This window comes from Bacillus rossius, chromosome 1 (assembly GCF_032445375.1).
Source record: "Bacillus rossius redtenbacheri isolate Brsri chromosome 1, Brsri_v3, whole genome shotgun sequence".
In the NCBI taxonomy this organism is placed as follows: Eukaryota; Metazoa; Arthropoda; class Insecta; order Phasmatodea; family Bacillidae; genus Bacillus; species Bacillus rossius.
In genome coordinates, this window is record NC_086330.1 from 151,140,305 (window position 1) to 151,154,455 (window position 14,151).

Genomic DNA, 14,151 nt, shown 5'->3' on the forward strand with positions numbered 1-14,151 from the left:
TAATATCTTCTGCTGCTGCCATCTTACTTGCATGTTTATCTATTATACATACTCTTAAGATTATTATTTTCCCAGTATCATCGTCAAAATAATTTATTTTATCATGTCGTTTCCTACCTTTTGTTCTCGTGGCTACATTACAGTTTTCGAACCTACCAACTTTAAGTACTTTATCACAATATTTGATCTTATCACGAGCTTCAAAGTCACTGTCGCCATCATCGTAGACGTCAGCGACATGCAGTGACAGACAGACCTCGCTTGGCTTCCTCCACCCTAGTGAAATTTTTATTTTATTTTTGTGGTTAAAATGATTGAATTGAGGTACTTTGACTAGTCGTACATGAAAACTTTTAACTTCACATGTATTTGAAGTATTTTTTTTGCAAGGCAAAAAAAAAAAATACAAAGTTCCTGGATAGGTATCGATCACATGGTCGTTAGCCAAATAAGTGGCTGGAAATTTGCAGTGTCTAACTTCTCTGCAATCGAAAAACAACATGGCCGCTTGATATCATACTGGCCTATGTAATATCTGCCTTGGCATTAGTGGAGGGGGGTCAGTCTGTCTGTTGCTTCCGTGGAGGAAGGATCTGTCCAAATTTTTAAGCGAACGACCTTGCCGGGTGTTAGCCCAGCGCCTTTTTTTTTATAAATTTTAATATAAAAAATTAATTAAGTAAAATTTTTATGAATTTATTTTCCCAAATTTTTACTTAAAATTATGTATTTTCAAGATGGCGGACACATTTAAAATAGGCAGAATGTTTTATTATAATTTTATTAAATAATTTTTTATTAGATACATTTTTTTCACTAAGCGGATACTAATTACTGATTTTAAATTTGGTGGCCATAACGAAAATTGAAACTTTGGGAATTGGGGCGTTCGATTCTAAGATAGCGAAATTCAGAATGGCGACCAAGGTCAAAGGTCAAGCTCAACATCAAAGGTTAAGGCCAAATATCAAATTCATGGTGAAGGTCAAGGTCAAGTTCAAGTTCAAAGGTTAAGTACAAGGTAAAAGATCAATTCCAAGATTCTCATCCAATATGAACGCCGAGACGTCAGAGTTCAAGATGACGACCGTAGCGAAAATATCAATGGTGTCATAATTATCCAAGATGGCCGCCGTATCTTACAATCCAATATGACGGTCGGACAATCCCAATCCAAACCCTGGACCCTTGCGCCGGAGGAACAATTAAATTTTACATATATTATTATGATAGATTTTGCGCAGCATGCTTTGCAATGCCTCAATCAATTTTTTTTTTGTTATTTGTTTGGAGTAGGTACATATGAGATACATGTATATCTCTATCTCTCGCTCTAATTCTCTATCGCTTTATGTATAGATTTATATCACTCTATATAGCTCTATCTACTTAAACCTTCTCTTTATCTCTCTTATATTATCTCTCTATGTAAGTAAGTATATCTCTCTAATTATCTATCTATTTATCTGTCTATATATATCTGTATCACTATCTAAACATATATGTATAACTCTTTCTATCTCTCTTTATTTCTCTATATCTGTCTATATATCCCACTATACCTCTCTATCTCTTTTCTCTGTGTACCTATATCTATCACTCTATATAGGTCACTCTATAGCAATGAAAATATTAAATTTCTATGTTTTTTCCTATTTATATTTTTTTCTATTTTTACCTGTCAGGTGGGTCACAGTTATGCCTATATAAAAACACGCGCGTATTTGAATTAAACGTGGGTTAAAATTTCCAAGCAATCGGTGAACAACTTTTGGAGAATTAAGATTCTTAAGAACGAACATTTACATTTTTAAATTATATATTACTATAGTATATATTTATTTTATACTATTATATATTATTTATTATAATTTATATAATATTATCTATGAATAACTGCAAGGACCTAATGAGGTTACACCTGACGATAGCGCTACTTGTTTTCATAGCTTTGGTGATAACGGTAGCGCAAAGTATATTGAAGATTTTTACTGGACATTTGTGACATTTTAACTAAAGATTTACCAACTGCGCTGCCTGCCAAAAACACGTGTCTTAGTCCGTACTCGAACCACGGCTTCATGTGGTGTTACAAGTTGCACATAAACACAATTTTCATTAAGGTTGTGCAGTAAGTGAAAGTACACACTTGATGGCACCAAAAACACACACTTAAAGATACAACCTTAATCAAAACAACTCATAAATCCGGAAATCGTAAATGTGATGTTTGGAAGGTAACTGAGTGGTCCAATTTTTTTTAAGTAGTTTGTATATCCTTTTCCAAACAGTTTTTCACGTATTATAAAATAGTTTTTTCTAAGAATCTTTATAGCTTTGGACAATGACGCAACAAATTTAGCTAAAAATAACTTACTCAGTGACTTATTACGAGGATAAGTATTTGAAAAGTTTTTTTGTTATATATTCATATAAATGTCAAGATATAAAAAAACAATGTTAAATTGACGGTTTTGAGATTTAAAAAAAAGGTGTTATTTTCGGGGTGACTTATAGTACTGACGTGCTGTTCTTGAGACACTACAGCATATATTTTTAATAAAGTTAATTTTTTTTAAATGGCTCCTCAAGACTGAAAGTAAACTACCGTTATAAGTGGCTTGGGATGTCAGCGCCCAAGTCACCACGGAAAACCGCGTGATGGACAGCCATGCGGAACATCGCAGGCGCGACTTTGGTGACCTTGGTGACCTGGTGGTACTTGATCTTCTTGCTCTGCTGCAGATCTTTCCCCGGGCCATCACAGAAACACGAGAGAAAAAGTGAGGGGGGAAAAACAGTGAGCGAGTTTTTTCAGTACTCGCCACAGATATTTAACTTATAACCTCGGTATCGAGCAAATTCATGTGTTCTCATGTTGCAAATACTCTCATAACACGAAAATCGGACACGAAATTTAACGTAGAATTCTTAAAAATAATGCCGAGCGTGATAAATAAACGAAAATTTTGTTTTCATCTACATTTCTTGACGCGAAGCACACGGAGTGTCCGCACCCGCCGCTAGAATTTGCTGCCGTAGCAGCTAAGTCGACTATAAAATCATCCGATAGCAGCGAAAAATACTTGAAAAAATACTAAACGCCAACTTTAGACCTGACTATCTACAATGAATTTTATTAAAATACGGCTCACCTGGTTAAAATTCATCAAACAGTTAATACTGTAATGTTTTACCTTTGGCTTCGTGAACTTTTGTTCACGTTATCGTCCACAGTTGGCAGCACTGTGGTTTCAAATTTCCACTCCCTGCGACTACCGTCCCACTCACGAAATTATCACCACCAAATTCCGCATACCGAGAGCTAAGATGATACACATAAATAAGAAAGCCCAGTCGTTCGAACATATCAGGGGTTGGGAATTTGTGTAATTACATTTGATTCTTACAATAGGCGCATTATATATGAATGAGTTTCAAACTTTGATACCTACATTGGATAAAGGTCACGGGGGGTTTCATTTTAATTTGAATATTGAATGGTTCATAGCTTTTAAGCGGAAAATAGTATTTGTTATCCGTGTGCAAGGATAAATTCAACTATTCTTCAAGATTTCATATATCTTGCGCCTAATGTTACTGTGTAAATATACTTTGCACGATTTCTTTCAAAATAATATGTTATTTGCTAGCTCTGTTGTACAATAACTATGGAGATTCTGTGTTTTAAGGCCTTGCCACTTCTTTCAAAGTAAATGCGACCCGTGTTTGCATACACTGCATTTCTGTACTTCACAAGGATTTTGAAGAAGATTATTAAACCCTCAAAAATAGCGTTAAAAATCTGCTGCAAGCTTTTCATATGTTCCACTGGTAATTTAAAAGTGCAAGTTTTTTTTCAATTAGATGCAAAGTTGTTTAAAATTGTGCTGTTCGTTTGAAGCTACATAAAGTAGCACTTACTTATTATTTTGTTTTCAGAGAAGAGCTGGCTATGAAGATTGGTTTAACGGAAGCGCGAATTCAGGTAAGAGATACTTAATAATAGTGAATTATGTTTATAAATATTCAACGGCATTTAATCATACTAAATTAAACGACATCGTTTGAAAGTCAGGTGCATTTTTTGGTGCACAGACCTGAGTTATCTTATACATTTTGTGTACCTCAGTTTCAATGCAGAGTGTCTTAAATAGTTCGTGTATATAAGTACACTAACATATGTACTGCATTACATTACTAGTTTACATAAAACGTTTGCATACCAAATGAAAACAGACTTTCATGTCATTATTTAAACCAGCTAAATTTTACAAACCATTATTAGCTGATGTGTTCATGCGCAGGAGATGAAACCATGTTATTTTAATGCGCCTAACATTATCCCTACCGGCTGACAATCATACGAAATTTTACCCTCTAAACTCAAATACAGTTAAGTTCATCTGATATCATGTTAGTATATACAATAAGTTACGTAAGCCGGTCTCATACTTGCGTTTTTTGCCGTTGCATCTAAAACTCCCGCAGAGATTTTTGTTTGAATATTCTTTTGAAAGCTTTTTTTAGAGTGCAAAAAGAATTTTCTAAGTAAGTTTATACATATCTAACATGCATACAATTGATCTAGAAGAAATCACCGAGTATAAACTAGCTCTATATTGTTGGAAACCACTGTCAGGAACGTATCTAGGTAGCAGCAGGGGCTTGTAGCGGAGGGGGGTAAAGGGGGCAACCTTCCCCGGGAACCATGAGCTGAAAAATTTTTACAGACTACAAAAAATTTTAAATACAAGGTGGTCATAAAATATTATAAGTGGCTTTAAACGGTACGGGATATTATTTGTCCTTTTTACCTAATTTCATATATATATATCATAACTATTTTATTAGACTTTAAATAGGGAAGTGAAGTATTCAAGTAGTACAAAAGAAAAAGTTAGTTTAGTAACTGTACTTAATCAAATATGTTTTTATATTGTAGTTTTAAAAATGTAAGAAATTTAAAACTAAGTATTTTGTTTATATTTTCTATGGCCTTTGAACCTTGAAGACTAAATTATTACTTTAAATTCAGTTTGTGAAATAAAACGTACACTGTAAGGGATATGAAAAAAATTAATTAATACTTGTTATATGATGTGCACGGATGCAACCATAAAACATGCCTAGTAGCTTACGTGTATTGCTGTTGTGAAAAAAAAGGGGGTAGGGAGGGGCTTAACACAATCTCTGCCCCGGGCGGAGGAATACCTAGATTCGTCCCTGATCACTGCAGAACCTCAGGTGCATCGTAGCTTCCACCACCGCGTCACTATCTGGGGTCCAGAAAAATGAATTCGCAACTAAACGTAAACGGCTGGTTTGCCAATGATTGGCCGCTATTGAAGTGGATGAGAAACCGCGGACTCTCCAGGACTCTAATAATACAGTATGTCCATAAAATAATGTCCCTGTTATAAATTTTAATAGGAGCAACTATAAGCGTTGTAGAGTGTTGGTTCAAGGTCACAATTAAAGAGTAACTCAAAACAGTTTTGAATAAGTGCATGCGCAATTATTACTTCGTTGTTTTCTCGCTCGTAATGCCATCTACACAAAATGGCGACTCATGAGCGTAATTAGTAGAGGGTGAACCTGTAAACTTTATTTGGCAACAGGGTGGAGCCCCTCCCTATTGAAATCTCTTTGAACGAGAGGGTTGAACGTCGAAATTCCTGACCGTTTGACTGGTCGTAATGGTCGAGTCGACAGAGCTCCTTTTCGCTGGCATCTACATTCACCTGACATAACGCCATGCGATTTTTTTTTCTTTGGGGCTTCACAAAAGATCGTGTCCACGTTCCGTTTCTACCTAATGATTTGCCAGAGTTGAGACACAGAATTGAAGAGGCTATTGCTTCCATTACTCTGGGCTTGTTAACCAAAGTGTAAGAAGAATTGGACTTTAAGTTGTATGTACCTATGCCGTATATTTAAAGGCTCTCATATTGATCATTTATAAGAACAGGTATGAGAGTTTATCTTCAATTTAATGTAGGTATGATTTGTTGTAAATAGTCTTAATTAAACTGTTTTAATATAACATTGAAACTGGGTCATGAATTTATGAACATTCTGTATGATACGGTTGTCTAAAGATCCAGCCACACCGTCAAACTTTCGCTTCTAAAACCTTCCAATAAAGTTGGTGAGATAATGTTGTATGGTTGTGGCAAAATGGAAAACGTAACTAGCGCAGCCATTTTTGTTTGAAATGTTGCTGGTTTTTAAGTTTCCAACAAATATATTGCATAAATGGAACTGGTTATAAAATATGCTGGATGTGTGACGGTATCAGCCAATCAGAATTGTGCCCAGCGAAAACGGAACTGATGTGCGTTTACGTCTCAACGAATCTTTAATATTGTGTTTAACACACGGAAGGTAGAAAAGGTTATAAAAGTAAAATAACTAAAATAGTGTCATAATGTATGTGGTATTTAGAGTTGGTAGTTCATCAGTGAAAATTGACGTGTCTATAACTTATTAAGTTTGCAGAGCAATAATTTTATTATTCAACATGTAATGCTATGATATAGAATGTCAGATATTTAATAAAAGTTAAAAAGAAAAATAATAGCTTAGCATCAATAACAAGTTCAAATTTTCCATTCAGCCCTGTGATGTATTATTTTAAATAATATTTTATGTAAAAATATTTAAAGAAAATTGAGTGTGTATACTCAGTAGAATAATAAACTTTAATAGTGGTACAGACTCTAGAACATTTTTGAGGTTATTTGTCCATCTTTATTTAATGGGGAAAAAAATTTTTTTTTTTTGCTTTGCAATTTTACTCCTCGTGCATGGTTTTCAAATAGTTTCGAGTCCGAAAAACTGACAGTATGATAGGGCTTTTTTTCAGGTTTACTTCTCGGTATTAATTAGAAGTTGCCTCGGCGAGGCGAGTCGTGTTGAGTTCTAGGAAAATAAGCTGTAATCGCGTGTCGTTCAGGACCTCTTCTCTCTCTGTCTGTCTCTGTTCTGCTTCTTGCTCTCTGTGGCGTACCTTTGCCGCATGGTGGCACGCCTCTCGTCATTAGCCGTGGTCGAAATCACCATCTCAGGCACTAAATTGACGACATGACCAAGTTAGGGCCCCACATACCTTCACGATTAGAGATCTCAATTTACTAATTCAGAAGGAGCAAAGCTCCGTGAAATCTTTTGGTGCCATTTTTCTTTTACATTATAGTTGCGATTCGATCGAAATACCACAGGCAAAAGGTTCATTGCATGTAATTATGTCAGTGAGAAAGTTTATTTCGATCCGTTGCCAGAACAACAAAAAAGTATCCAAATGGGCATTATCATGCGTAGCGTAGTACGAATTTATGTTCCTAAAGAAACCAAAATCCAATCCCCCGAATTGACTATATCACGTAAAGCTTTTGACGTCACTTATTTCCGGGAAAAGTTATACGTTTTTTTTTTACCCTTTTATTTGCTGCCATTTAGTAACAGATCCTACCTGATACGACATGCCAAACATGGGTTTGTTCCACCTTCTGCACAAATAAATTACTTTTTTTTATCTCCCCCGTAACTAATTACGAACCATTCCCGTTGGACTTTGGAGGGGGGAGGGAGGGAGAAGACCTATGTAACCGGTTGTCAGTGTTCACCCCATGCTACGTATTATTATGGTTCGAACTGATGAGGCCAATTTTAATGAAGCTTGAAACACATGTTCAAACGCGGCGTAGTACTTCCGGTATTACGTCATTACCTAAACAACTCGAAAATTAAACAACCTCGTCACAAACATAATAAAAAAATTAATGAGATTTCTTTTTCTGGAAAACTACCGCAAAAATATATAGTTAACTGGAGTGGACTGCATTGTTAATTATATTTTTTTTTTTGGGGGGGGGGGGGGGGGTTTGTTCTCGTCGACAACCAAGTTCTTAGAGACGTTTACATGCAACAAACAACAGGGATATCTTCATGGCTTGAGGTATAAAAAACAATCGAGCATTTGCCTGGCGTTTGCTGGGGAGAAACAGTGGGCAAACTATGGCTATCAGAACAGACGGAGCGTGAAGCAAGATGGATGTTCAGTGCACAATCTCTCTCCTCGAGTGCAGACAAACCAATACCATGTGCATCAGGATACTCGACGTATATTCAAGAAAGGTTTTTTTTTTTCGGTGTGCAATGAAATTGATGTCATACTTACTCATGTGCAGTTTTTTAATCCCAGTATAAAATTATTATCTCTATATGCCTACATAAATCCAATTTCACCAAATTAATTTGCAGTGGATTTTACAATCGTAATGAACGAGAAGTATTGTAATTAACCAAATAAATATTTTTTTACTGAATATCTTAAAGCATACAGAAACCTGTATTGTACGACACATGTTAGTGGTCTACCATAGATCTCACAAATAAACGAAGCTTGTTCTTTTAACTATTCAGTTTATTTTATTAAAATTAACTGTTCTACCGTTTCAATGATATTATTTTTATGGCTAAAACCATTAACAGGTCCCACGTTCGTATTTAGTTTGTGGCGTATCGTAATAAATTTCCAAGGCGATTTAAAGTGTTTTTCTTGGAAGGTAGGTAATTGGAAAAAAATTTAAATATACCGTTTATACATTTAAATAAGTTTACCTTTGAATATTCAAAAAGATATTTCACGGAAATAACACTTAAACATTGGAAGTATTTAACCTACCGCACCTACTGGCAATCAAGAGAATTACATCATTGCCAATTTTGTTGTATGGAATTCGTCACAGTGGCGCATTTTCATATAGTTAATTGTTAATGGATATAAAAAGATACTTTAAAGCTTTTAGTATTTCACCATAGTTTTATGTAAATAAAGGGATATAAAGCTTAAGACATGATAAATTATACGGCACAATACCCAAACTGACTTTTGGTATAACTTACTAAGTTTTTGTTTGGCTACATGTTAAGGTCTTTTCGATCATTTTAATTTACACACTTAATAACACTCAAGTTATTTACTTACCATTTTTTCTACGTTTATTTAGGTAAAACTAGCATGTGACAGAGATGAAATTAAAATGGAAACAGTTGATGAAGAAAGTAAGGGAGCATTTCCACGTTTGAACCTGTTCTGACTGACTCTTCTCGAACAACTGAATCTTATGTTTTCAAGGGAATAAAAAAGTAAATTTCGATTCAGAGCCCTTAAAAAAGTATTCTGTAAATACTTTTTGTTGTGACAAATGAATTATTTGAATAATAGTTTTATTTTTTTTGCTATAAGTAAACTATTGTGCGCTTAATTGCACATTTCTGTGAAACTAATCATTTAGGAGACTACAAGTCTACAATACTTGCTTGTTCATACACACCATCAGTTTTATATATTACCTATAGAGGTCTTTATTGAACAATTCATACCGATATAAATGCAAATTTACAAAAATAAATTAAGATATTTCACAAGTCTCCAAAGAATTTCTTTATAAAATTTTCAATGTTTTGATCTAAAGTTAAAATATACGTATCTACATAGAAACATACTTATCATTGATGGTCACACGTGACTCGCAAGGAACAGATTATTGCGTGATAAGTACCTACCCTTCACATGAGTACCTATACTGAGTATAAAGCTTCCTATTACATATTGACTGAATTTGTAAAAATGTTACAGTATCTTAAGAAATTCGTTGCCCCTTTAGAAGCTTTTTCTTCAAAGTATTCTTATGTATTATGACTCCCTATTTTTTCAAGCTGTTGATATTTCATGGAAATCTGGTTAGAATTACGTCACAAACTCAAAAATTAAGTGTAAGGAAGTGAAAGTTTGGACACACACACATTTTCAGGATGGATACATACGAATAGACGCCAATAAATGCTCACAGAAAAAAAAGTAAGATAATTAGGTAAGAGACATAGATGCATGGTTGATAGGGCAAGTAAAATAGTTTTTTTTTTATTTTTCCTCTAGTGGATTCATTGCTTGAGGACTAGATCATTAGCAGCCTGGTTCCTCCATTGACAGTTTACTACTAGCGATTTATGTAGTAGAGGGCAAGGTTTCTGTATAAGTATATGTAGGAGAAGGTATTCTTCGCAAAAAAAAAATAACTGTTCATCAGACTGCAATGTTTGCACACAACCGTTAAGAGAAGCTTATAAAGCCGGGCCATTCAGGACGCGTTAGTTTTCGAACAAAATCCTTGTGCTGTGTATGCCGATAGAAGACACGTATGCCTGAAAGAATGCCCAAACCAATAACGATGCTACATGGTTTCAGCACACGTCAATGTCTACGAAAAGTTTCGGGTTAACTACACGCCCCTACATACAGCTCATCAATCAAATCGTCTTGCTCTTATGACATCAACATCTGAAGAAACAAAACCTGCATTAACCGCGCTTGGTTGAACATTGAACACTAGTTAAAAGTTGCGTGATACGATGCGTGTCCGGAAAGTAAATGTCGTTTGGTCATCAAAAAAAAAACGTCAAAAAAATAATGTTTTATTGAAAGTTTTAGTTTACTGCATATCTACAACACTTTTTCGCATAGTCGCTATTCAGTTCCAAGCACTTTTCGCAACGCTCTACAAGTTTATTTAACCCATCTGCATAGAATTTCGCCGCCTGGAAATTAAACCAGATGACAAACATAATTTTGTAAACTTTGCTGTAATTGTTGACTCACGTTTTATTAAATAAAAAATATGAAGCCCTTTTGGTCCTAGAAAAAGGTAGCCATCATTTTTTGACTCGAGTACGGAGATTGCTTAAACTTTTTCCCGAGATGTTTACTGAGCGCCTGTACGTAGGCTACACGCTATATTCCAAGGCGTCCGTTCCATTCCCAGGCGGCAGAGGGGTTAAATAAACTGATGCAGCGTTGCAAAAAGTGTTTGGAACTGAATGGCGACTATGTGCAAATGTTGTGTTGTTCTTTAGTAAATTACAACTTTTAATAAAAAAAATTGCCATGGGTTTATTTTTTTAATGACCAAACGGTACTTACTTTCAGGACACGCCTCGTACCTGCCCGATGAAGTAAACATGGAAATAGCAAATCAGTCTTAAGCCAAAATGAGAACGACAGCACTCACACGAAACACTGAGTCAACGTAGCCCCACACTGCTGGTCAGTACGTCACTGAACCAGGCAAGGGGAGGGGGGATCTAGCAAGGGGACGGGCTAGTGGGGACGCAGGTGGGCCAACGGATTTTTGGAAACTACAAACATTTTTAAATACAAGGCGAGTATCAAAATATTAATATACATCTACTAAGTGACTAAAAACGGTACGGTATATTTGTCATTTTTACCTAATTTAATATAACTTATCATAACCTTTTATAGACCCTTTAAATATGTAAAACAAGTAATAGTTTAGTTTCTGTACTTTGTCAAATAATTTTGCCACATTGTAATTTAAAAATGTAAGACAGTTAAAACTATGTGGTTTTATTTTAAATCTTTTGTTTGTCCATTGCCATTGAACACTGTATTTTTTATATTAATCCTGTGCGTAAAATAAAACGTGCACTTAAAACACTGGTAGGCACACGGGGGATGAAACAAAATTAGTTTAAAATTGTGCATATAAGGTACAAGATAGCAAAACAAATTATTAAACTTTGCGAGTCCATTGACTATGGAATGCCCGCTTATGGAATTTTTTATTTGATTGAATCGATATTTTAGCAACCGTGTTTATAATATCACTCCAGTCCTTTTATTATTTTATTTCTATTAACTATTTGCATGCAAAATTAAAGTTAGTTTTATATTACGCCATGAAATTATAACATAAGTACACGCACTGATTTTTTAAAACAGTATTGCGTCAAACTGTTGCGCAGAATATATTTCAGGGTCCCGCCTAGTCAGGGGTGCATTAGCGTTAGTGAGGCGTGATGATAACAGCGACGCCCGCCGGTGCTTGTAGCGCGGTGTCGCCTCCTAGCGACTGGCGCGCAGTCTTCTCGTCGTGCCGAAGGTAAACAAGAATAAGAAAAGAGATTCGAGTTGTAGCAACAACATTAGATGGCGGAGGAGTGAAGATAAATTTGTAGTACAAGTTCCTGGAGCGCTATCCAGAACCGGCACCGGGATTTTCATGCCTAAATATTCTGGAAATACGCGTTTTAGCCGTCTTTCTTTCTCTTCGAAAATCACAGTTTAAAAATTAAATGCGGAAACAGGGTTACCCATATGTCCTGGGAGCTTTCTTGGATGTTCTTCGTGGTTGAGTAGTTTGTTCTGAAGTTGTGCTCGCGGAGCGTGTTCCTCGGCAGGGGCGGCGTCACAAGGCAACTGTCGGCTCACGAGCCCGAGCCGCGCGCTGCTGTCGGGCTGGAAGCCGCGACTCTCGCCACGAGGAGGCGACGCTGGAGCGAGCGCGACCTCGAGCTGGGCTGAGCTCGGACGGACCCGTGCCCTGAGCAACTCCACGCGCAGTCCTATCCTGTAGATCATTACCCGGCAGGCTGTGGAGGGGGAGCGAATGAATAAGCTTGCTGAGCTGGCAATTACGCAGTAATCACTGCTCGACGGTCATGACACGTGCAAAGGGGTTAAAGAACGGAATATCCTTGGCTAATGCAACTCGTAAAAGTTTTTTTGTCATTGTTATCCCATTTACTGTCGGCTCCCGCCTTACCTTTATGCGTGGTTAGCTGTTTGCACAAGTAATAAACTGGTAATTGCTTACTAAATTGAATCCCTAAACCAGTATTTTTATTTTTAAATTTTTATCTCACTTTCTCGGATTTTAAAAGTTATTATTGTTGTATCAATTATTGTGATAATTAGTTTTATATTAAAATAAGTTCCGAAACTATCTTTAGCCGAATTAATTTTGTTTATGATTCATTATAATCTGTATCTTGAAACTTGTGCCCGAATTTGGCAATTCTTTAAAGTATTAGATACTAGTGTAAACCCATTTCCTAAATGTCACTCAAAGATCACGTGTTTATTTCGAACACTGATAATAAAATAAAATTATTGTTTACAGAACAATATTTACAGAACAACGGTGGCAGAAGAGCACGTAGTTCATTGCTACTACTTTTTGAGAACAGTCGAATCTGAGACAAGTTACATGACTCAAACTTCAGAATCCCTTCTACCTGGGCACACACCCGGTGTGCTGAACTTCAAAAAGAACCACTCCTCAAGATATCCGAGTGGTGTTTGTTTACGGAGAGCATTTAAGAATATGCTGAGGGCAGATGAGTAGTTCTGTTTCTGTTTTTCCTTTTCACGCTGTATTTTTAGAAAAGGAAATATGGCTAAAACGAATGTTTTCAGAGTGGTTTTTCAGCATGAAACACCCGGTTAAGATTATTGAAGGCACTCAAGAGATATTCATTACACCTTTATCTTCATTATCCGCCACACAATGTTAATGTTACGGGTACCGCTAAAAACTCATAGTTGCCCTATGTACTGCGCGCCAGTCCACTGCCTTGCGCTCAGAGGCGACACCGCGCTAGAAGCACTAACGAGCGCACACTTATCATCCCGCTTCAGTAACACAAATACAGCCATGATTAGTTGGGCTTCTTAAGAACTTTAAAAATCATAATCGTACGACCGTGTCAGTGAGCATTTTATCATTTTCTGGGATTTATATAGCGCCTGAAGCCACCTGGCTTGGGCCGAGGGCAACACAACGGGGTTTCAGGTTATTGTGCACCGCGCCATTGGTCATCTTCGCAAGAAAATGGTGTTCTTTGATGTCGGCATTATATTAATTACTTGTATAAATCAGTATTGTTCAACAGAGTTATATTATTGTTGTTTTAGCTGTGTAACAAAATTTTTTTTTTTTGCTTTTATAATGCTTTTTACTGTTTAGTTTGACAGGGTAAATATTTGTCACGAATTAATATTTTATTAACTAAACCACACATCATATTATGTTATGAGCTCACGAGCGTGTAAAATGTTTTAAGTTCAACTAAGAATACTCTTGTTTTAAAAACGTTCAAACAAATCCCATGCGTGGAATATTAATTGTTTAAATATTTATTTTAGTTAAAATTATAATAAATTCAGAGAAGGTTGGGATTCTTAAATATTTGAAAAAGAAATGAAAACAAAATAATCCCGCACTGTGTTATTTTTATAAAATAATCTTTGTTTCTCTCTCTCTCTTTCTTGCTGCCATTTTA

The 14,151-nt window shown here is 35.9% G+C and overlaps 1 protein-coding gene across 1 annotated transcript in view; it reads left to right on the plus strand.

The window, feature by feature from the left end:
• The window catches only part of LOC134546289 (homeobox protein aristaless-like), a 337,421-nt gene that overhangs the window by 293,630 nt on the left and 29,640 nt on the right, over positions 1-14,151 (plus strand). Inside the window, exon 4 of the mRNA XM_063389007.1 lies at positions 3,943-3,988. Coding sequence (XP_063245077.1) covers positions 3,943-3,988 — 46 coding nt within the window. The remainder of the gene's footprint in view (positions 1-3,942; positions 3,989-14,151) is intronic.